Raw genomic sequence first — 25,906 nt, forward strand, 5'->3', positions numbered from 1 at the left:
GGTGAGCCACTTTTTCTGGCTGATTTGTATGCTTCTTCTTTGGAATTGATACTATCCCAATTTCCCTTGTCAGCCACAGGTGCACTACCTTCCCTGATTTATTCTTTTGCCAAATTGGGATGAACAATTGTTGTAGTTCATCCATGCGATCTTTAAATGCTTGCCATTGCACATCCACCGTCAACCCTTTAAGTGTCATTTGCCAGTCTATCTTAGCTAATTCACGTCTCATACCTTCAAAGCTACCCTTCTTTAAGTTCAGAACCTTTCTTTCTGAATTAACTATGTCACTCTCCATCTTAATGAAGAATTCCACCATATTATGATCACTCTTACCCAAGGGGCCTCTCACGACAAGATTGCTAATTAGCCCTTCCTCATTGCTCAATACCCAGTCTAGAATAGCCTGCTCTCTAGTTGGTTCCTCGACAGGTTGGTTCAAAAAACCATCCCGCATACATTCCATGAAATCCTTTTCCTCGGCACCCTTACCAATTTGGTTCACCCAATCTATATGTAGATTGAAATCACCCATTATAACTGCTGTTCCTTTATTGCACGCATTTCTAATTTCCTGTTTAATACCATCCCCAACCTCACTACTACTGTTAGGCGACCGGTACACAACTCCCACCAGCGATTTCTGCCCCTTAGTGTTATGCAGCTCTACCCATATCGATTCCACATCCTCCCGGCTAATGTCCTTCCTTTCTATTGCATTAATCTCCTCTCTAACCAGCAATGCTACCCCACCTCCTTTTCTTTCATGTCTATCCCTCCTGAATATTGAATATCCCTGAATGTTGAGCTCCCATCCTTGGTCACCCTGGAGCCATGTCTCTGTGATCCCAACTATATCATATTCATTAATAACAATCTGCACTTTTAATTCATCCACCTTGTTACGAATGCTCCTTGCATTGACACACAAAGCCTTCAGGCTTGCTTTTACAACACTCTTAGCCCTTATACAATTATGTTGAAAAGTGGCCCTTTTTGATTTTTGCCCTGGATTTGCCGGCCTGCCACTTTTACTCTTCACCTTACTACATTTTGCTTCTACCCTCATTTTACACCCCTGTCTCTCTGCACTTGTTCCCATCCCCCTGTTGTGAACTAACCTCCTCTCTCCTAGTCTCTTTAATTTGATTCCCACCCCCCAACCATTCTAGTTTAAAGTCACCTCAGTAGCCCTCACAAATCTCCCCACCAGGATATTGGTCCCCCTAGGATTCAAGTGTAACCCATCCTTTTTGTACAAGTCACACCTGCGCCAAAAGAGGTCCCAATGATCCAAAAACTTGAATCCCTGCCCCCTGCTCCAATCCCTCAGCCACGCATTTATCCTCCACCTCATTGCATTCCTACTCTCACTGTTGCGTGGCACAGGCAGTAATCCCGAGATTACTACCTTTGTGGTCCTTTTTCTCAACTCCCTTCCTAACTCCCTATATTCTCCTTTCAGGACCTCTTCCCTTTTCCTACCTATGTCATTGGTACCTATATGTACCACGACCTCTGGCTCCTCACCCTCCCACTTCAGGATATCTTGGATGCAATCAGAAATATCCCGGACTCTGGCACCAGGGAGGCAAACTATCATCCAGGTCTCCGGACTGCGTCCACAGAATCGCCTATCTGACCCCCTTACTATCGAGTCTCCTATTACAACTGCCCTCCTCTTCCTTTCCCTACCCTTCTGAGCTACAGGGCCGGACTCTGTGCCGGAGGCACGGCCACTGTCGCTTCCCCCGGGTAAGCTGTCCCCCCCAACAGTACTCAAACAGGAGTACCTGTTGTTAAGGGGCACAGCCACCGGGGTACTCCCCATCACCTGCCTTTTCCCCTTCCCCCTCCTAACCGTGACCCACTTGTCTGCCTCCCATGGCCCCTGTGTGACCACCTGCCTGTAACTCCTCTCCATCACCTCCTCACTCTCCCTGACCAGACGAAGGTCATCGAGCTGCAGCTCCAGTTCCCTAACGCGGTCCCTTAGGAGCTGCATCTTGGCGCATCTGACGCAGATGTGGACGTCTGGGAGGCTGGGAGACTCCAGGGCCTCCCACATCCGGCACCGAGAACAACAAGCTGCCCTCACACTCATACCGCCCCCTCCTCAAATAACAACAAAAAATGAATACCAAACCTTCCTCGCCTCGCCCGTTTCCGCCTAAGCCCGTTGAGCCAAAGCCCTTAAACCTTCACTCTGCTCCCGGCTCACTCCGCAGCCCGATCCGATTCTCAGACTTCCTTCTCCGAATTAAACCCGAAGCAGGATTTCTGTCCTTTTAAATCTTTCGCGCTTCACTGCCCGATGTCACACGCCTGCGCAGTCCCGCCTCTCTGAACGCCGATGGAAAAAAAAACGATAACAGACTTTGTCAGGAGCTGTAAAACCCGTTCTTCCTATTTTTTTCAAATTGTCAGATAGGAGTAATTTTATCTAAATATATGAGCATATTTTTATCTACAAAAATATTGAATCAAGCCTTCAAAAATGCAAAGCCTCCCACTCATTGTGCTAGTCAGTGCTAGCAAACTCCACATAAAAGATAAATTTGCTTTTCACAGATACCCATAAAAAGAGCTTATATGGTAAAACAATTGTTTGACAACACAATTTGCCTCGTGCTCCAGTTACAAGGTTCCTTAACTAATACAGTTACATTCCACATAATGAAGGTACTGGGCCTGAAACGTCGACAGATTATTCCTCTCTATGGATGCTGTCTGTCCTGTTGAGTTCCTCCAGCATCTTGTGTGGTTTGTTCTGGATTTCTAGCATCTGTAGAATCTCTGTGTTTACAGAGGCTTTCTAAGGAATTGGTCGGACTGCACTTGAAGTATTGTGAGCAGTTTTGAGCTCCTTATCTAAGAAAGGATGCCTTGGCATTTGAGAGGGTTCAGAGGAGGCTCATGAGAATGATCCCGGGAATGAAGGGTTACTGTATGAGGAGTGTTAGATGTTCAGGGCCTATACTCACTGGAGTTTAGAAGAATGAGGGAGGTTCTCATTGAAACCTAGTGAATATTAAATTGCCTAGATAGAGTAGATGTGGAGAGGATGCTTCCTATAGTGGGTGAGACTTGGACCAGAGGGTACAGCTTCAGAATACAAGAACATCCCTTTAGCACAGAGATGAGGAGGAATTTCTTTAGCCAGAGGGTGGTGAATCCGTGGAATTCATTGCCATAGACGGCTGTGGAGGCCAAGTCATTGGGTATTTTTAAAGCGGGATCGTTAGGTTCTTCATTAGTGAAGGCACCAAAGGTTACGAGGAGGAGGCAGGGGAATGGGGTTGAGAGGAATAATAGATCAGCCATGATAGAATGGTGACAGACTAAGTGGCTTAATTCTGCTCCTGTCTTATGATCTTACATTCATTTTACCAACATCCCAGGAAGGTAAGGGATAGCTGGCCTTTGTTGCAAAAAAATTGGAGCACAACAATAATGGTGTAATTTTCCAATTATATATGACCAGGATGAGACCACACCTGGACAATTCTGGTGTCTTTGCTCAACAAGAAATACACTTACTGAAGAGGAAAGACTGTAAAACATTAGTGGACTGGTCCCTGGGATGGCAAGTCTACAATACGGAAAGACTGAGTAGACTAGATTTCTCATCTCCAGAGGACATTAGGTTGAATGATGACGTCACTAACACATACAATTTTTCAGTCACCTCAACTGGCCAATATGGTTACGGAGACTACCACAAAGGGTTACTGCATCAAAATAAGAGATAGAGCCAAGATGTAGAGAAATGTCTTTCTTCAATACATGTGAATATTTGGAAATCTCCGATCCAGAGAGCTGTGGAGGTTTGGTCACTAAGTGGATTCGAAACAGGCACTGCTAAGATTCCAGGATGTGTGAGGAACCTAGGGGTTTGACAACTGGGCATACTTTGAACTTTGAAATTAATTCCAGAAGTATATCAACCATGAAATTGTTCAATAGCAGAGTACAGCAGGCTCAGTGGACCAAATGATCTACTTCAGTTTGTGGTTCAATGATTCAGACAGGACACTGAGTACAGGAGTTGGAACATCAAATTACAATAATAACAGACATTGATGAGATCACACTGTGTGCAGTTCTGGTCACCTAGCTATCAGGAGGATGTTGTTAAACTGGGAAGGGTGCAGGGAAGATTTACAAGGACGTTCCTGGGAATGGCAAGGGGATTGGGTTATAAGGAGTGATTGGAGCTTTCTTCCCTGGAGCATAGGAGGTTAAGTAGTGACATTATAGAGGTATATAAGATCACAAAGGGTATAGCTAAGGATTAAAGAAGAAAGATTAGCTTTATTTGTCATGTACATCGAAACATACAGTGAAATGCACTGTTCATATCAAATCAAATCAGTGAGGATTGTGGAGGGGCAGCCCACGGGTGTTGCCACACTTCCTGCACCAACACAGCATGCCCACAAGTCATTAACCCTGAACGTATGCCTTTGGAATGGGGAAACCAGAGTGCTGGGGGAAACCCACACGGTAATGGAGAGAATGTACAAACTCCTTACAGACAGCGACAGATATCAAACTCAGATCTTGCAGCTAGTGCTGTAAAGCGCTGCATCAACTGCTGAGGTGAATGGTCAGAGTCTTTTCCCCATGGTAGGGGACCATAAGCTGCAGGAGCGCAGAATTAGGCTATCTGGCTTACTGAGTAGTCTGCTCTAACGTTTCATTATGGCTGATCCAGTTCCCTCTCAGCCCCAATCTCCTACCTTCTCCCAGTGAGAGGGGAAAGATTTAAAGAGGATCTGAGGGACAATTTTTCTCACACAGAAGGCAGGGTTACATGGAACAAGCTTCCAGTGGAAATGGTGAGTACAAATATAGCAATTAAAAGGCGTTTGACAGATACTTGGGTAAGTTTTGAGGGATTCAGGCCAAGCACAGGAAAATGGGACTAGCTCATGTAGGTGACTTGGTCAATGTGGACAAGTTGGGCTAAATAGCCTCATTCTGTGCTCTACAACTCTATAACTCTGATATAAATGTTACTAAATCAGTGTTGGTGAAAGACGCTGACCCCTCATTCTACAGTAACTCAAGGTTGTGAATGTTAATCGCAGCCAATTAAGGTAATCCCTTTCCACCGTCCCTGGAGATAAGTCAGCTTTTGACATCACCCTGTGCCAAACTGCTGGTATAGATTGAAATGCAGTGATCATGGAAATGTTGGTTCTTGTACAGCCAACTGTGAACACAAGAGAGTCTGCAAATGCTGGAAATCCAGAACACACAAAATTGCTGGAGGATCTCTGCAAGACAGGAGGTATCTAGAGGGGAATAAAAGGTTGACATTTCAGGCTGAGACTCTTCATTAGGACTGAATTCCTCCAGCATGTTGTATGTTGCTTTATTGCACAGCTAACTATGATATCCTGCCCTGAATATAGCAAATTCCAGTTTTAGTGTTTTGCAGGTTAAATTACCTGTGGACCCGAGGTAAAATCAATATATAACAATTCTATGTGTTTAGAATTGTGATTTCTAGATTTTTTCTGTCAAACACATTCTCTTTACTTGAGGAGAACAAGAACACCTCGGAGGCAGAAGAGGAGCCAGATATTACAACATCAACATATAACTACTAGCTGCAGCTCCTTGACCAAAGACAGCGGGGACAGTGAGCAATTGTTCATTGTTCTTCTTCCCAAGGTAAAATTGAGAGCAGTGGACCTCATAAATTGTCACTTTCCAGCTCACGATGTATCTTCTGCAGTGGATCAACTTCTCTTTTCACACTTCCTTGTCCTTCTAAACCTTTCAACAGTAGATCGGCTGTGTTTTTATCCTATGTCTCTCTAAGAAGAAGATCAGTGAGGCTGAGTAAAGAACTTCAGGCCCTTAGCTTTTTATTGGGGCATCATAGCATTTCTTTCCACTATGTTGATTGTGTTTGCAATAATAAAACTCTCTGACATTTATATAGTGATCACTATATTACATTACCTGCATATTAATGTAAATATCTAATCAGCCAATCATGAGGCAGCAACTCAAAAGCTTCAGTTCTTCAGACATCAGAAAGGAGAAGAAATGTGAACTAAGAAGCTTTGGCCGTGGAATGACTGTTGGTGCCAGACAGGGTGGTTTGAGTATCTTAGAAAGTGCTGATCTCCAAGGGTTTTCACACAGAACAATTTCTAAAGTTTGCAGAGAATGGTGCAAAAAAAAACCAAAAAAAACATGCAGTGAGCAACAGTTCTGTGAATGAAAATGCCATGTTACTGAGAGAGGCCAATGGCCAGACTGGTTAAGTAGACAGGAAGGTGATAGTAACTCAAATAACCACACTTTACAACAGTGGTGTGCAGAAGAACATCTCTGAACACACATATCAAACCTTGAAGTGGGTGGACTACAGAAGACCATAAACATACACTCAGTGGCCGCCTTATTATGTACAGGAGGTACCTATTAAAATAGCCACTAGGTGTACACCTTCCGAAGCAGAAGATTAGTGAGGCTGAGTAAATAAAAATCCTCTGAAGCCCTATTTAGAGCCTCATTGCATCTTTCCCACTATGTTGACCATGTTTGTAATAACACTGACTAGCGGCTTAGGATGGTGGTGAATATTGGTAGCTCGGTTTGAGGTGACTGATATCGCAGTGCGCACCGATCTTGGCAATTAGCTTGCCAAACAAAGGCGCAGGCAAACACAAAGCAGGCACGAGAATTTTTAAAAGTGTGGTTCTCTTGTGATAACTCCGTAAACAAATATATTGAAATAGACGCCATCTACAAACTCCTAAGAGCCAAAGGGACACAAGCCAATAGAACTGAAAGGTCAGCTGAAGGGGAGGCCAATCAGAATCGGTTAGTCCTGACGAAGGGTCTCGGCCCGAAGCGTCGACTGTACCTCTTCCTAGAGATGCTGCCTGGCCTGCTGCGTTCACCAGCAACTTTGATATGTGTTGCTTGAATTTCCAGCATCTGCAGAATTTCTCGTGTTTGCGTTTATAATAACACTGCTGTCTGACATTTCCTCCAGACTCTGTTCTATTCAAGCACAGCATTTGGAGAGGCCGGAAGCTCTCATGGTTCCCTGCTCCCCTCCGAATTGACCAAGTGATTTGTTGTCTTTCTCAGCTGCACTTGATTCAATCAAACCCACTGGTCTCCGTCACTAACAACAAAAAGGGCATTACCTTCCTTTTGCTACCTTACTTCCTGCAATTAAGGTAAGTGCTTTCTCAAATTGGGCTAAATTTAATTATGTAGAAGGATTCCACTCACCAGTAAGTACTTCTGAACATCTCCCCAGTATGCACTGTCCCATGAACGAACGCTTTATCTACACCAACCTTTTGCATTTAGTTTCCATTTAAAGATCATTAGTTTGCACCTAACACCATTTCTTATTTGTTTGATGTTACGGTGTTTGCTGAGCTTAGTAATTAGCTCGTGGACACTTCATCATCAGTGCGCTGTTGTTGGTGTTTTTCTCTGGGAGTGCTTGCAATCATATAATGCCCCACCCCGCAGTTTGCTTCCCCCGGTTCTGATCGGCCTCCCCTTCAGCTGACCTTTCAGTTCTATTGGCTTGTGTCCCTTTGGCTCTTAGGAGTTTGTAGATGGCGTCTATTTCAATATGTTTGTTTACGGAGTTATCAGAAGAGAACCACGCTTTTAAAAATTCTCGTGCCTGCTTTGTGTTTGCCTGCGCCTTTGTTTGGCAAGCTAATTGCCAAGATCGGTGCGCACTGCGATATCAGTCACCTCAAACCGAGCTACCAATATTCACCACCATCCTAAGCCACTTCCTACTACCTATAATTACTTAGCAGTTCTATAAACCGCAGTTTTTAGCTCATTTAACTCTTATTCTCCAATATTTTACAGTTTGCTCTGTTTTTTTTACCTTTGGAAAAAGGTATCATGGAGCCCTGATAACTGAGCACAAAGAACCCAGTTCTCTCCTACTTGGTTCATTTCTCTTTGGACACTCACTCCGCCGAACACTGCGTCCTCCTTTTCCTCAGACTATTCCAACAGCACCTCCGACATCTAAATGACTGTCCATGAGGATAGTAAACACTGAAAACACCACCACTTGCAAATCCCCCTGCAAGGCACACATTCTGCATTAACTTGGGAAAAGCCTATTGATCCTGTATTGCCACTGGGAAAAAAGAACCGTGGAATCTCTTCTTAGCAGCATTGGGCAAGTACTTTCACCACACAGACCACAGCAGTTCAAGAACATGACCTCTGACAGTGAATTAATGCTGGCTTGGCCAGTGACACCCCTACTCTACAATTTATTAAATAAATAAAGCAATTCTAAGGCTTTTACCCATAGAAACCTGCTTGAAAAACAATTCAAAATGTTTATTGCAATACACACAAAATGCTGGAGGAACTCAGCAGGCCAGGCAGCATCTATGAAAAAGAGTCATGATGAAGGGTCTCGGCCCGAAACATTGACTGTTTACTCTTTTCTATAGATGCTGCTGAGCTCCTCCAGTATTTTGCGTGTGTTGCTTTGGATTTCCAGCATCTGCCTATTTTCTTGTGCTTGTCAAAATGTTCAGTACACTCCACCATAAAAGTTCACCAGGGTGCATTCCAGTGGCACGGGCTCACTGGACTGGAAGGGCCTGTTCCTGTGTTGTATCTTTAAATAACTACGTAGAAACTTTCACTCAGAGCCCCAAAATTGTCAGTATTTTCAACAGGAACCTTTAAATAAACTTAGCCCGAAATTAGGACACAACAAAAGAGCCTTGGTTAGAAAAAGTCATAACACATCTACAAATTGATTTCTCAAACTGCAAACACTTACTGAAGATCTGCATCTTTCACACCACACTCTCGTTTTCCAATGCAATGGAATGTATTACATTGATATTTTAATTTGCACCTCGGAGGAAAAGTTGACTTCAGGAAGAATATTAATAATCCTAAAGTAAAGTATCAATACAGATTATATTGATCCAATTTGATTGATTCATTTTGTGGGTTTGAACTTTGTTTGGGATTTCTTGTCCATCCCCAGCCCACAATTTACTAGTGAGGAACGGCAGTCCCCATGAGATTAAGCACTAAATGCCAAAGGGTTGAGCGTACCCAGACCCGTACCTAGTGATGCTGACAAAACTGATTTTTGCAGCACCGGGATATACCTAGTAGAATTGCTGCCACGGAGCTCTGCAACCCACATCCAATCCTGACCTCTGGTGCCATCTCTGTGGCGTTTGCACATTCACCCCACGACCATGGGTTACACAGCGGCTGTACATTGCCCCTTGTGTGTATATGAGCGGTAGAATATAAAGGTATGATAGCAATGTGGAGAGAATAAAATAGGTTACGGTAGGATGAGTGCACAATTGGCTGTTTGGTGTACTCAGTGAGCCTGCGTCCCCAATGTATCTCCCTATGCGTCAATATTTTCAATTTAAGATGGTACTGTGTGTGATCTGGAGAAGAATGTGCAGGGGATGGTGAACCTTGGTGCTCAGTACTCATGGGTTTTATAAGATCTGCACTACCATAGAGAAGACCAGTGTATGGGGTGCACAGGTTCCCCTCCACACTGGAGTAGCCCACGTTGGTGACAACACCTCATTATGCTGATGGTACACTTGGTGCCCTGGTATGAGAAGAATGAATGGTGGAGATGATATTGAACTTGGTGACTGTGGTTCAAACCAAAAGTCGAAGCAAGTGGAAAGTTTGCTCTCGTGGTCCTGACTTGTGCAAGGTAAGATTCCAGCCATTATGGCGTCTTCCCTTGGATCAAAGTTCAAAGTAAACTTATTATCCAAGTCCGTATATGTCACCATATGCTACCTTGAGATTCATTTTCTTGTGGGCATTCACGGTAGGACAAAGAGTACAATAGAATCAATGGAAAGCTACATCCAAAGGCTGATAAGAAGCCAATGAAGAAAAGAAGACCAATTATGTAAATACAAAAATAAATAAATAACACTGAGAGCATGAGTTGTAGAGTGCTTGAAAGTGAGTCCATAGATTGAGGAATCAGTTCCTCAACGCCCTGGGAGAGGTTTCACTGCTAATGTAATGGTTTTTCTATAGCAGCAGTGTTTGGGTTGTGACTAGAGATAACAGGGGCTTTGGAATGTGTGCCATCCAATCAAGGGAGTGTTTCTTTTCTTGTTGTGTGCCTGAGAGCGAGGTGTTCTAGGTCTTTTGTTCGGTGGAAGATGAAGAGGGAAGATGCCAAAACGGAGAGGTTGTAGACGGAGTGGATTTGGAATGGGACCGGGAGTCGACAACGCCCGGGGAGGGGGGGTGGGAATCAATGGAGGACTAACTGACGGGAAACCATGAGCTCCAGCTTGCACATTAGACTGTTTCATTAAAATGGACCCTATTCTTTTTGTTTTACTTTAAATTAAGAATTATAAATCTAAATCGTTTAATTACATATGGTGTACTGTTATTTCATGCTACTGATTTGTAACAGGGTAACACATCACGCAACATTCACCCAAACAGGAGGTTTTGCACCTCACTCTCACACGTTTGGTGGGACCAGAGGTTGTCTTCCCTAGACTTACACAGCTGACAGAACCTGAGGGTCACATAAGTTATAGCTTTAAGTCATAAGTTCAGCATGGTCACTACTCATTGACACCACAGACGGTCAACTGTAGTCATACATTAAGGGTAACTTTTCTAACCCCACCTCTGGAATTCAGTCCTCAACAGGGTGTGCTGGTATCTCCAGCTATGTAACCCTGACATAACTCAAACCAACTACTTGCGAATGAAGCGAGCCATTTTATTGCACTGTAAACCAGGACAGAACATAAAACATAGAACACAGGAGAAGGCCTTCGGCCCACAATGTTGTGCCGAACCAAATAAATTAGGAATCAAATGGCCAATTATACTAATCTCTTTTACCTCACATACATGTGACTATCTAAATGTCTCTTTAAAAAGGTCCCAATGTATCTACCACCCAAGGCAGCACATTCCAGGCACCCACCACACTGTGTAAAAATATTTGCTTCTCACATCCCCTTTGAAATTATTCCCTCTCACCTTAGATACTTGGGTACTTGGATAACAAACTTACTTTGAACTTTGATATTAAAGAGTAGCAATTATTGATTATTTCCTACAAAGGATCTCTCAAATGTAATTATTAATTTATTTTTAAAAACACCTTCTAAGTGGAATGATTAGTTTTCAGAGAATTAAATCATTCTTATAGGTTGGCCAGGATAAAAAGAATTAATCAAACACTCACACGTAACTGCAGACCTATGAATCAAGCTGCATGTACAATAATTAGCGGGAAAATAGTTTGAGAACCATTCATCCAAAAGTAGTCAATGCAAGATCCCATCAGGCCAACTTCAAAGTCAAAGTACTTTGTAAATTTATTATCAAAGTATGTATACATCACCCCATGCTACCCTGAGATTCACTTTCTCGCAGGCAACTATAGGAAAGTAAAGACGCACAATAGAATTTGTGAAAAACTATACATAAAGACTGACAAACAATTGATGTGCAAAAGAAGACAAATTGTGCAGATGCCAAAGGTAAATAACACTAAGAGGGTAAGCTGCAGAGTCCTTGGAAGCAAGTCTGTAAGTTGTGGAATAAGTTCAGAATTGTGGTGGGGAAAGTCATCCATGCTGGTTCAGGAGCCTGATGGTTGAAGAGTGATAACTGTTTCTGAACCTGGTGGTGTGGGACCTCCTGCCCGGTGGTAGTAGTGAGAAGAGAGCATGGCCTGGATGGTGGGGATCCTTGATGATAGATGTTGCTCTCTTGCGGTAGCGCTGCTTGGAGATGTGCTCAATAGTGGGGAGAGCTTTGCTTGTGACGGACTGTGCTGTATTCACCACTTTTATAGATTTTTCCATTCCTGGGCATTGGTGTTTCTATACCAGGCCATGATGCAACCAGTTAGGATACTCTGTACTGTGCGTCTATAGAAATTCTTCAAAGTTTTAGTTGACATGCAAAATCTGCGCAAACCTCTAAGAAACTTGGTCAACCACTTGAAAGGGACAACGGCACACGGGCATTTGTTTTTATATCACAAACATAAAACATTAACTGAAGAAGATGGGGCCAGCGAACAACGCAACTAAAGGCGACATCCTTCAGACAGTCCACAAGCTTCTTTTATTCCTTCTGTCAAATACAATTCTACTACTAAGCTAAGCATCATTGGAACCTGTGATCCAGGTTTTGATGTTGAGCTTTCAGGCTGATTGAGGGATCTGGCACTTTGCTGTCTCCAAGGGAGTTCAGTGAGGTTTGGAGCGGACTGTACGGCCTAGAGGCCAAGCATCTTGGAAAGTGGAAAACGAGTGTGTGTTCAGCCTCATCTGCCTGCGTGTGACCAGTGTCCCTCTCTCCCTCAGCTCCCCCCCCCCCCACTTACTGCTACTGGAGGAAGGTGCCTGCATTTGACCGGTCTCTCTCTCCCTCTCACTCCCTGTTGCTGGAGGATGGTGCTGGAGTCTTGGGCCTTGGGCAAACTTTAACTTGACACAGTTTGTGGACTGGATTCTGCAGCTCATGTTCTGTGTTTCTAGTTTCTGGTTACTCCTTTATTTTATTGTTATCTTGTGTGATTTTGATTGGGGTAGATTGGCTCTGCAGCCTGTTGTTAACGAACGACACAGCACTAAATTGAACTGAACTAAACTGAACATTCCTCAACTGTTTCACGTACTCTCTGCTTTTAGTAGTTAATATTCTATGTGTTTTTTGCCCATATTTTGCCGTTTGCATGGTTTGTTCCTATTTTTGCACATGAGTGTTTAGTATTTTCTTTGAACGGGTTCCATGGTGTTTCTTTGTTTTGTGGCTGTCTGTGGGAAGAAGAATTTCAGGATTGTATATTGCATAGCTACTTTGATAATAAACGTACTTTGAACCTTTGAAATCTTCTATCATTCAAGACCAAAGGTGCTCCTTGCTGAGAAAAAAATCACTTGTAGATCTGAATGCTACATTAACCTCCAAAGCTCATCTGCCATCTAGTGGTGTAATGTGATGTTCGGCTGTGAACATGAAGGGCCACAGACACATTGGGAACTTCCATTTATATTGCACCTCTAACGTAACAGAGTGATCCACAGTGTTTTACAGGAATATTAACTAAATAAAGTGATAACTCCACTATCAGGTTAGATGATCAGAAGCTTGGCCATGGGAACAAAAATATTAATATTAAACTTTAATAGTAAAAAGCACCAGGACAGGAGTGAAAATGAAACTGCAGACGCTGGAATTCTGAAATAAAAAGAGAACATGGTGGTTGGGCAGCATCTGTGGAAAGGGAGGGCAGGTTAATGAGTGTTCTGAAGAAAGAGATTAAACCTAAAACATTAACTGTGTCTCTTACGAAATCCACCAGTCCTGCTGAAGGGTCTCGACCAAAACAGCAACTGTACTCTTTTCCATAGATGCTACCTGGACTGCTGAGTTCCTCCAGCATCTTATGTGTGTTACTGTATCTCTTGCTTGTTTTCCTTTCCACAGGTGCTCTTTGACCTGATGAGTGTTTCTTGCGTTGCCTACTTTATTTCAGAATAGTTCACCTGTTCAATATCCTGTGTCTATTTATCAACTTTATGGCCCGTTAACCATGGGCCATCTGGAGTTTGCTGTAGCAGTTTATCAGCCTGCTAAAAACAACAGGCTTTTGCAGTGGAGCCTACAGTAAATGTGCAAATCTGATCTGTAGCTATCAAGAGGTGACAACACACCTACTTAACCAACCAGAATGATGAGGCTTCATTGCTTTACTAAGCTTTACTAAATCACACTGATTCTAAACACGGAAATGAAAAGTTAAGTCATGCAGAGAAAACAAAAGAGACTGAATTCAAAGAAAAATAAGAAAGAAGAATAAGAAAGGAGAAAAAGTGTTACAATTCATTTTAATTCTCCAACAAAAATATTAAAATCTGATGGAAAAAGTGGCTGAGAAATTACTGGATCCCAGTTAAGACTTGTCATGGTGTTACTTTCCTTTGGAACTACAGCAGTTATATAAAATCAGCTTTATTTGCCACATGTACATTGAAACGTACAGTGAAAATTGCGCCATTTGTGTCAAGTCAAATCAAATCAAGGTTGTGCTGGTGGCAGCCCACAAGTGTTGCCGCACTTCCGGCGATGACACAGCATGCCCAAATCCATACATCTTTGGGATATGGGAGAGACCTGGAGCAACCGGAGGAAATCCTACGCAGTCACAGAGAGAATGTACAAACTCCTTACAGGCAGAGGCAGAAATTAAACCTCGACCAGTGATCACTGGCGCAGAAACAGCATTATGCTAACTGCCATACTTACCACCCATTTCTTGTGCAGTTCATCGTATGTTTTCTGCATCATTTCACTGGGATGATCATGTTTCAGAAGAATCAAGCTAATTTAAACAGCTACTTGCAAATTTCCACCTTTTGGGTCATTGAAAGCTGTTGTCCAATTTACTGTTTAGTAATAATTGTGCACCCATAGTCTTGAAGTTACTTTCAGTTGGAGGTTTCAGGCTATAAAGAGCAGCGGCTTGGCAAACTTACCTTGACAATACCTTTCTCGTTTACAGCTTCTACAACTAAAGACAAAAACAAAAAAATCTTGGGAATCCAATCACCTCCAGCAATGATTGGGACATCTATTTCTCCATCAGAGCTGAGCGAGTATTCTGGAATTTTCTACCCAGCAACATTATGCAAATATTATCATTACGAGCAGTACAAATAGGAAGCATACCACTTTTATCAGGCATCTGAAAATAGGCAATTACTACAGCCCTACCCTAATGCATTAAGCAGTTCAAAATAATTTTTTAAATTGCTTATCTGCAGGTCCACAATTCCCACCAAAATTAAAGGAGTTCTTGGTTTTATCCCAGGGGCCAATCCTTCAGCAAGACCAGACCTTGCTATGAAGTCCCAGAACAACATGCAATAATGGGCCTGACTCCAAATATTTGTCTGTTAATCCACAGTTCACAGTCCATGCATGCATGTGTAGAATTAACTTCAGTTTGAATGGTAATTGCCAATAGCTCCATTCAGAACCACCACCAGATAAACTCGGTCCAGTAACTATTAAATTACCTTTTTGCAAGTACTGTGTTACCAGAATCTTCCAACCTAATCCCCTCTGCCTATACAATGTCCATTCTTGCTATACTGATATGCCTGTCTAAGAGCCTTTTAAACACCTCTTTCATATTTGCTTCCACAACCACCCCTGGCAGTGCATTCCTGGCACACAACAGTCTGTGTGAAAAAACTTGTCCCACACTGTTTAAGCAACACACATAAAAATTGCTGGTGAACACAGCAGGCCAGGCAGCATCTGTAGGAAGAGGCACAGTCAACGTTTCGGGCCGAGACCCCTTGTCAGGACTAACTGAAAGAAGAGATAGTAAGAGCTCTTACTATCTCTTCTTTCAGATAGTTCTGACAAAGGGTCTCGGCCCAAAACGTCAGCTGTACCTCTTCTTATAGATGCTGCCTGGCCTGCTGTGTTCACCAGCAATTTTTATGTGTGTTGCTTGAAATTCCAGCATCTGCAGATTTCCTTGTGTTTCCGCACTGTTTAACTTCGTTTAGCTTTCTAGCTGACCCGAATCTCAACCCTGTTACAGCAGATATGACGATCATTTGGATGCATTTAACTAATATACTCACCACTGGAATACAATGGGTCACTCCATCACCACTGTCTATTACCAAGCCTGTTAATGTGCGTTCTCCCACCTGCCGTGAGGTCCACGATGCGGCCAAGGCTAGCACGGCCTACAATTTAAAATAAATCCAGAAAAGTTACACATTGTTGTATATCCAGTGGAATTTGTACATGATATTAATAAATATAAAATATCACCCATTCCTCTGAATAGCATTTTAGCAAAATTGTATTTTCTAATTCTAAACGTGCTGCACTGAAAAAAATCATATCTTGTGCTGAATTCAACAATTCTGAAAAAAGGGAAGGGATTTGAGATAATTTAATATTCAGTGAAAACCCCCAACCCCAATCTTTGTAAAGGAAAACAGAGAAAATTAATGTGCTGTACAGGCAACTAGGAAGGCAAATGGGAATTGGTCTTTTACTTCAGTCCAGGAAAGTAAGAAAAATCTTGCCTACAGAGATTTGATGAGGTAATTCCTACGGCACAGTACTGTCTCCTTATTTAAGGAATTGATAACTACCATTGAAAATAACAGAGCAAAGATTCACCAGATTGATTTCTGGGACAAAGAGTTTGCCTGATGAGGAAAGGAGCTGTCTTAAGCACAAGGGGTTCTGCAGATGTTGGAAATCCAGAGCAAAGCACAAAAAATGCTAGAGGAGCTCAGCAGGTCAGGCAACATCTATGGAAGGGAATAAACCATCGACATTTTGGGCTGAATTGGCAAACTTTCTCAACTTTCCAGCTCTTAGCTTCTTCCCTCCCCCTCCTGTCTTCTCCTATCATTTCGGATCTCCCCCTCCCACTTTCAAATCTCTCACTATCTCTTCTTTCAGTTAGTCCTGATGAAGGGTCTCGGCCCGAAATGTCGACTGTACTTCTTCCTATAGATGCTGCCTGACCTGCTGCGTTCACCAGCATTTTGTGTGTGTTGTATAGATTGGATAAAGCAGTTTTAAAACTGTGAGGCAAAACTTCTGAAATATGTCCAAAGGTCAAGATAAATTTATCATCAAAGTATATAAATGTCACCATATACAGGCCTGAGATTCACTTTACAAAATAGTATCATCTTACATAATAGTACATACTAGTGTTTGTTTAAACAATATGTTAAGCAGCTGATCAGAAAACAGGCTATCCTAAATGCATTGTGCAATGATTAGCAATATTTTTGTATGTTGCCCTTTGAGGAAGAGTGAGCACAGCATGATGGAATTCTTCATTAAGATAGAGAGTGAAGTTACCAAAACAGAAACTAGGGTCCTGTATTTGAACAAAAGAATAAAGTACAGATTACTGAAGATAGATTGGGGATAGTCAATGGGTAATAAAGAAAAGGCACATATAATTTGCAACAATTGTCCGTTCCTCCATGACATAGAACATAGAACATAGACTAGTACAGCACAGTACAGGCTCTTCGGCCTACAATGTTGTGCCGACCCTCAAACCCTGCCTCCCATATAACCCCCCACCTTAAATTCCTCCATATACCTGTCTAGTAGTCTCTTAAACTTCACTAGTGTATCTGCCTCCACCACTGACTCAGGCAGTACATTCCACGCACCAACCACTCTCTGAGTAAAAAACCTTCTTCTAATATCCCCCTTGAACTTCCCACCCCTTACCTTAAAGCCATGTCCTCTTGTACTGAGCAGTGGTGCCCTGGGGAAGAGGTGCTGGCTATCCACTCTATCTATTCCTCTTATTATCTTGTACACCTCTATGATGTCTCCTCTCATCCTCCTCCTCTCCAAAGAGTAAAGCCCTAGCTCCCTTAATCTCTGATCATAATGCATACTCTCTAAACCAGGCAGCATCCTGGTAAATCTCCTCTGTACCCTTTCCAATGCTTCCACATCCTTCCTATAGTGAGGCAACCAGAACTGGACACAGTACTCCACGTGTGGCCTAACCAGAGTTTTATAGAGCTGCATCATTACATCGCGACTCTTAAACTCTATCCCTCGACTTATGAAAGCTAACACCCCATAAGCTTTCTTAACTACCCTATCCACCTGTGAGGCAACTTTCAGGGGTCTGTGGACATGCACCTCCAGATCCCTCTGCTCCTCCACACTACCAAGTATCCTGCCATTTATTTTGTACTCTGCCTTGGAGTTTGTCCTTCCAAAGTGTACCACCTCACACTTCTCCAGGTTGAACTCCATCTGCCACTTCTCAGCCCACTTCTGCATCCTATCAATGTCTCTCTGCAATCTTCAACAATCCTCTACACTATCTACAATACCACCAACCTTTGTGTCATCTGCAAACTTGCCAACCCACCCTTCTACCCCCACATCCAGGTCGTTAATAAAAATCACGAAAAGTAGAGGTCCCAGAACAGATCCTTGTGGGACACCACTAGTCACAATCCTCCAAGCTGAATGTACTCCCTCCACCACGACCCTCTGCATTCTGCAGGCAAGCCAATTCTGAATCCACCTGGCCAAACTTCCCTGGATCCCATGCCTTCTGACTTTCCGAATAAGCCTACCGTGTGGAACCTTGTCAAATGCCTTACTAAAATCCATATAGATCACATCCACTGCACTACCCTCATCTATATGCCTGGTCACCTCCTCAAAGAACTCTATCAGGCTTGTTAGACACGCTCTGCCCTCCATAAAGCCATGCTGACTATCCCTGATCAGACCATGATTCTCTAAATGCCCATAGATCCTATCTCTAAGAATCTTTTCCAAGAGCTTTCCCACCACAGACTTAAGGCTCACTAGTCTATAATTACCTGGACTATCCCTTCTACCTTCTTTGAACAAGGGGACAACATTCGCCTCCCTCCAATCCTCCGGTACCATTCCCGTGGACAACGAGGACATAAAGATCCTAGCCAGAGGCTCAGCAATCTCTTCCCTTGCCTCGTGGAGCAGCCTGAGGAATATTCCATCAAGACCCGGGGACTTATCCATCCTAATGTATTTTAACAACTCCAACACCTCCTCTCCCTTAATATCAACATGCTCCAGAACAACAACCTCACTCATATTGTCTTCACCATCAAGTTCCTTCTCATTGGTGAATACCAAAGAGAAGTATTCATTGAGGACCTTGCTCACTTCCACAGCCTCCTGGCACATCAAGGCATGACAATCAAATAAAGTTAGCAGAGGGAGACTCAACTGTGACTTGAGAGATGTTATTAGATTAAAAGAGGAGACATATACAATTATCATAGAAAAACAGGGCTGAGGACTGAAAACAGTTTAGAATTCCAGCAGAGAACAAAATGAATGATTAATAGGGGAAAGATGGATTTTGTGACAAATCTACTCTACATGTTAAAAGAAAGCCTGGATAAATATAGGTAAACAATCATCAGAAGGGAGGGAGGTAATTATGACTGAGGACAGAGAAATGGCAAAAAATTAAGTACATATCTTGGTTCTGTCATCACAAAGGACCCAAATAACCTCCCAGGTATGTTACAGAACCAAGGTTCAGAGGGAGAAAGGAATAGATTATCGTAAAGGAATCATGCTGGGGAAATTAATGGGGCCAAAGGCTAACAAATTGCCAAGGCCTGATAATCTATTTGTGCCATTATTAAAGGAAGTGGCCAGGAAAAGTAGATGGCTTAGTGATCATATTCCAAAATTCTTTTGACTCTGATGATATTTCATAGATTGGAGGGTGGCAAAAAGGAAGAGGAAGAGGAAATGGAGGAAACCATGGAAACGAGCCCAACTGTGGAGCAGAGGGGAAAAAATGTAATTACAGAATATCTGGAAAACATTAATGGAACTGGACAAGGTCAGCTTGAGTTTGTGAAAGGGAAATTGGGATTTACAAATCTACTTTTTAAAGCAAGTAACAAAGAGACTAATAAGGGATAACCTGTGGATATGATATATTTCAACCTTTGAAAACCTTTACTCATATTCCACATAAGAGACCAGTGTATAAATTTAAAGTGTGTTTGTTTGGAGGTAATATACTAGTATGAATTGAAAAATTGGTAGAAAGATAGGATACTGAGCATATAAGTTAGCCGATCTTTGTCCAGGTGGTAGGCAGTAATTAGTTGAGGGCAGTAAGGAATGAGTGCTGTGGTGCCAACTATTCCCAATATGGATCAATGTAACATCTTAGTGTGGGGATTGGGGCTTGAGGATTGGAGTGGAATATGAGTTGCTATGAGCATGCTAAGAAGCTCCAAAGCAAATTGGACAGGTTGGATCAGTGCAAAGATAAACTTATGAAGTTATGCAATTGGTTTTAAATAGAAAAAGACAGATGTGATTTGTGATAGATTGGAAAAAAGGGATAGTGGACAGTGTAAGGAGTCACTGAAAGCAAATGTTCTGTTGCAGCAAGCAGTTTGGAAGTACTGTAAATAGTGTGTTAGTCTTCATTGCAAAAGGATTTGAGGACAAAGTAAGGATGTCTTGCTGTGGTTATACAGGGCCTTGGTGAGTCTCCATATAGAGCTGTGTGTGAAGTTTTGATTGCCCTATACAAGAGATGGTGGGGTGGAGTTACATCTCTGCCAAAGGAGGTGTAAGGCACTCCTTCCCTCCGTTAGGCTGCAGGTCACTCTTGGGCAAAGTGTAGCACCTGCTTAGCTCCCCCAGTCAGGGTCATGTGAAGCTGTGGGAGCATGTGGTCGATGGTCGGATGAGCAGCTGGTGCATATCACAAGTCCTGGTTATGTGACCACTGACACCATGCAGACCAACTCTGAAGAGCATTGATAATGGCTGTAAAGACTGCCCAGAAAAAGACAATGGTAAACCACTTCTGTAGAACAATTTGCCAAGAACAATCATGGTCATGAGATCATGATCGCTTGCATCATACGACACAGCACATGATGACGATGATGATACAAGGAAGGGTGCTTTTACCACGGAGAAAATCCAACAAAGGTAAACTAGATTGATTTCTAGAATGGCAGACCTTACATACAAGGAGAGATTGGGTCACTTAAGCCTATGTACATTGGAGTCATGAAAAACTGTTATGGAATCTCACAGAAGCCTACTCAACTTACAGAGTTTACTAATTAGGACTGAAATCAGAAGAAAACTTCTTCAGAGCATAGTAAACCTTGGTTTCCACGACTCTCTGTGAAAGACAATTCAACAGATTCACCATGTCTTAAGAATTTTTTTTTTCTCTGACCTCGGTTCTAAGTGGCAAATCCTGTTCATGAAGGGGTGAACCACAGAGTAAACCATATTCAAGAAAGAGGTAGATACAATTATTACTGCTAAAAGGAAAATGGCAGGCAGTAGGACCACGTGAGTGAAATGGATGATCAACTACAGTATATCATGTTTAATGGTCCAAACAGCCAAACGTCCCACTCGTTCCTCTTTTCTACATGTCTGTGGGAGTTTTGGGCATCAGATAGGAAGGTTGAATTCAGGCAAGTTATCAGATCAGCTAAGGTCTTATCGAATTGGGAAAAAGACTCAAGAAAGCTGTATAGCTTGGTCCCAGTGAAATTTTTTTTACAGGAGCAAGACCAGTTTCATAACAAAAACAGAGAGAAAAATGGGTCCTTTCCCAACTCTCCCCAGTGCCAATTTCAACTGTATGTTCACCAAATACAGAACTGCCTCTTCTGTTACCTTTGAGCTAAGTCTGATTCATATTTTTTTTTTAAAAATGTGCCTAGTTAATTAACCTGAACAATAAAGCCGGAGCCTTGTTTAATTACCATTGATGTACGCGCTCCACACCTTCAATTTCAGGACAGGTTGAGGTTGTGAAGTTGTGTGCTCCGAAAATCCAATTTGGCCTGCTGAGATTTATTAACCTTTGCTTCTGACCCATAATAATTATCAGAGAAAGAAGTCTGTCACCCCATCTGCACAAACCAGATTTGACTACAAAGTGCAAGGGCAAATTCTAATGAAAACACAACTCTCTGTGACAGTTCTGATTGTGTTCTACCCACCCTCCCGATCAATTGATTGCTTAGGTGAATAAAATGTTATGTCAAGAAAAAATACATCTTGGGTTAACCTTTTTGGTTTCTTTAAGAAACTAATGATGGTTCCCTCTCAGTCACCTTAAATTATATCCAGCCAGGAAAAATGGCAAACAAGCAGCTCGCAAGCCTCTGCCAATGAAATGTCAGAAATTGCAATATGGAACACAATCAGTTCCCTTCTCCCCCAATGATACTGACATCAAGAATTTCACCTCAGTCTCAAATGCTGCTGCGCAAGTGATCTCTGCTAGTTGTAAGCTTTTTACCTGGACAGCAATGTAAAGACCTGGGACGTTAAAGGATTCAAACATGATTTCGGCAAGGTACTCTCGGTTCTCTGGTGTGTTGAGAGGTGGTTCTGTCTGCAAAAGAAAAGGTAACAAATTTACATGCAAGGCTAATGTCTTTGAAGAAATTGGTGCTTTCACCTCAGAAAAGACTTCAACAGCACCCTGATTACTCCACACAGTCCAACATCTTAAAACATTTAAAAAGTGAAGATAACAGAACAACAACTTTCCAAAATCATTATAGGGCAATTTTTCATGAAAGATGTTGAGTTCAGGATAGCTTCAAGTAAACTGTTATTACTCTTCAACTATCAGGCTTCTGAACTATTCTGGATAACTTGACTCACCTCAACACTGTACTGATTCCACATCCTATGGACTCACTTTCAAGGACTCCACAACACCTCTATTATTTATTTACTTATTAATTATCATTATTACTTGTTTTTTTGTATTTGCAGTTTCACTTCTTGTGACCATTGACTGTTTGTCAGTCTTGTGTGTAGTTTTTCATTGATTCTACTGTGTTTCTTTGTTCTACTGTGAACGATTGCAAGAAAATGAATCTCACGGTTGTATATAGTGACACCTGGTAATAAATTTACTTTGAACTTCTTCATAAAATCAATTATTCCGACAGTCAGGCATTCACAACCACGTAATCACCTTATCTTGATCGTTGAATTAATCCAATTTCCTACAATCTGGCCAGCTACTGTGTTGCCATGCAATGATTTTGTGTTTTCCTTGGGTGGTGGGGTTCGTTTCAAACTTATCTATATCCCCTCTGATTTTATATACCTTTGAGGTCACCTCTCAGCTTAAATATTAAAGGGAAGAAAGTCCCACCCTTATTGGTCACTCCTAATAGCTCAGCCCTCCAGTCCACGTAGTATCCTTACAAATGCTTGTGCAGCCTTTCCAGATTATAGCTCGGCAAACTACACTGCACACAGTACTGTGTGCAGTTGTAACATGACATCCCAACTCTTGCGCTCAGGTACATTGACCAACATAGGCAGGCATGTCCACCTTGTCTAATTATTGTCATTGAATCTGAAGTGAAGGGCTGGAACAATATGCAAACATGCTTTAAGGTCACTGCGCAACAGGTAAAAACAGAAGTAGATTTGCTTTCGGAAAAAAAGTTTCTGTGATACAAATTGAGAGAAGTTATAATGAAAGTCAGCCCAAGATGACATCTGGAACAAAGATGAGGGCACATCATAAAAATGAAAACATCACTGCAGGAGCTATTAAATCAGAACCATCCATCATATGGTTTACTATTATAAAGCTATATTCATTTATCACCCACAATCCTGAGCTGGTTAAGATTTTTCCTGTAAGTCATGTTTTATCTGCACAATCTTCCTTTATTTTCTCCCTTTCACTCTCCATGAATCATTTCCCTGACCTACAACCCAGCCACTTCTTCAGCCCGTACACTTAATTCCGTCAGGTAGAAGAGAAAGGAAATATTGATCGATCATAGTATCAACTTGCCTCATATTCATCTGCTATAAGTTTGCATGTCAAGCAATTTCAAAGTGTACCATACGATTTATGTCAATTAAGTTAGTTAACAGAAAAATGACAGTACATGACATACAAATTTTAGTGATAAACTGATCTATGCTTATCAAATAGATTTATGCATTGAAAACTGAGATCAGGGAAATCTATATATCTAAAGCCTGGGCAAATTATTTCTTTCAAACCAAAATAGAAAATGCTGGAAGTGCAAAGGGGTTTGGGACTCCAAAGGTTAACTTGCAGGAAGATTTCATTTCAAATGAGTCCTCATTTTAGGAAGACTGGAATATAAAAGTAAGAATGTAATGCTGAGGCTTTATGAGGTTGGTCAGACAACATTTGGTGCCCTGTGGACAGATTTGGGCCCATATCTTTCCAAAAGCTGACATTGGAGGACTTTATGAGAATGATGTCATGGATTAAAGAGTTAATATATGAGTAGCATTTGGCTCTGGACCTCTACTTGCTGGAGTTTAGACTGTTACGGTGGGGGGGGGGGGGGCTCATTGAAATGCATCGAATGCACCTGGATAGAGTGAACAGGGTGAGGATGTTTTGGTAGGAGATGCATCTATCACTAGAAGGCAAAGCCTCAAAATAAAAGTATGTCCCTTTAGAATAGAGATGAGATGGGATTTCTTTAGCAAAAGAATGGTGAATCTGTGGAATTCATTGCCTAAGGCGATTGCGGAGGACAAATCATTGATTGCTCATAATATCAATTTGCCTCATCTTCATCCGTCATAAAGTGAACTTGAAAGGGTGTTGATTGTGTGGGTGACAAAGAATATGGGGAGAAGGCAGGAGAATGGGTTTGACAAAGAAAAGTAAATCAGCCATGATTGAATGGTGGAGCAGACTCGATGGGCCAAATTTTGCTCCTATGCCTTTTGTGGCAGACAGAGCGAAGTGGCTTTCCAGTCTGCGTCAGATGCCCTCCAATGTACGGGAGGCCACGCCAGATACAAGAGATAGCCCCGATAGACTCAGAAGTGAAGTGTTTCCTCACCTGGAAGGACTGTTTGGGGCCCTGTTTGCAGGGATAAGTGCCAGGAGGGAGATCAGATAGAAGCTGCCTGGTATGCTGAACTCCTCCAGCATTTTGGTGTGTTGCTCAAGATTTCTCTTACAGTATATCACTATGATGATAATTACTCCTCTTAAACCATTCCAATTCATTTGTTTATTTATTTATTTACTTACTTATTTATTGAGATACAGCATGGAATAGGCCCTTCGAGCCACACCACCCAGCAATTCCCCATTTTAATCTTAGTCTAATCATGGGTCAATTTACAATGACCAACTACAAACGGTACATCTTTGGACTGTGAGAGGAAACCAGAGCACCCGAAGGAAACCCACACGGTACAAAACTCATTACAGGCAGCGGTGGGAATTGAACCCAGGTCACTGGTACTGTAAAGCGTTGTGCTAACCACTACACTACCATGCCGCCCCTTTTAGAGATATTTCCACTGTCCATTCCTGTCCCTACCATCTGCCCTAATGAAAACTAAGTTAGAATTCTCTCTGCCAGTTCTGGAAAAGAACCCTAGACTTGAAGAATTAATTTTGATTCTCCTTCCACAGATGCTGTCTGACCTACTGAGTGTTCCCAGCATTTTGTTTTTGATGATTTATTATTTTCAAATTATTTAGTTTACTAGATCCCTGAAAATACAAGTGTTAGCTAAAGCTTCTAAGAAAGTAATTCTAAGCTGAAACATGTCAGATTCCTGAACACAACATCTTCTTTTGCTCTTTCTTCCCCTAATCCCATTATTCCCGGAATACAGTTGCAGGATCATTCCCACTATCCTGGCAGCACTTGTCAACTGTCCATTCAATAATAAAACAATTCATCTGATTCCCATCTTACCTGAAGCAATTGACCAGCTATAAATGACTACACTAGTTGGTTTCCCTTCCCCACCACTCCTCCCCCCGTCCTCACCCAACTCTCTATCCTATACCAGAGCCAACCATAGGTTCCTGTCAAATTCAATTAATAAAACATACATTCAGTGGCCACCTTATTAGAGACCTTCTGTACCTAAAAGTGGACACTGAGTGTATGTACATGATCTTCTGCTGCTGCAGCCCATCCACTTCAAGGTTTAACGTGTTGTGTGTTCAGAGATGTTCTTCTGCACACCACTGTTGTCATGCGTGCTTATTTGAGTTACTGTCAGCTTGAACCCCTGGTCAGCCATTCTTCTCTGACCTCTCTTATTAACACAGAACTGTCACTCACTGGATGTTTTTTTTGTTTTTTGCACCATTCTCTGTAAACTCTAGAGACTGTTTTGCATGAAAAGCCCAAGGGATCAGCAGTTTCTCAGATACTCAAATCAGCCTGCCTGGCACCAGCAATCCTCTTTTTGATATTTTCATTAACAAGCAGGCGTGCAGGTGTACCTA

The 25,906-nt window shown here is 42.2% G+C and overlaps 1 protein-coding gene across 4 annotated transcripts in view; it reads right to left on the reverse strand.

The window, feature by feature from the left end:
* Positions 1-25,906, reverse strand: part of LOC134343662 (actin-related protein 3B) — a 107,971-nt gene that overhangs the window by 39,933 nt on the left and 42,132 nt on the right. For all 4 annotated transcript variants that reach the window (XM_063042422.1, XM_063042423.1, XM_063042426.1 and 1 more), the window contains 2 exons: positions 21,923-22,018; positions 15,687-15,794 (listed from right to left, as the gene is read on the reverse strand). In XM_063042422.1, the coding sequence (XP_062898492.1) occupies positions 15,687-15,794; positions 21,923-22,018 (204 nt within the window). The remainder of the gene's footprint in view (positions 1-15,686; positions 15,795-21,922; positions 22,019-25,906) is intronic.

The sequence above is a fragment of the Mobula hypostoma genome, chromosome 3 (genome assembly GCF_963921235.1).
Source record: "Mobula hypostoma chromosome 3, sMobHyp1.1, whole genome shotgun sequence".
NCBI lineage: Eukaryota > Metazoa > Chordata > Chondrichthyes > Myliobatiformes > Myliobatidae > Mobula > Mobula hypostoma.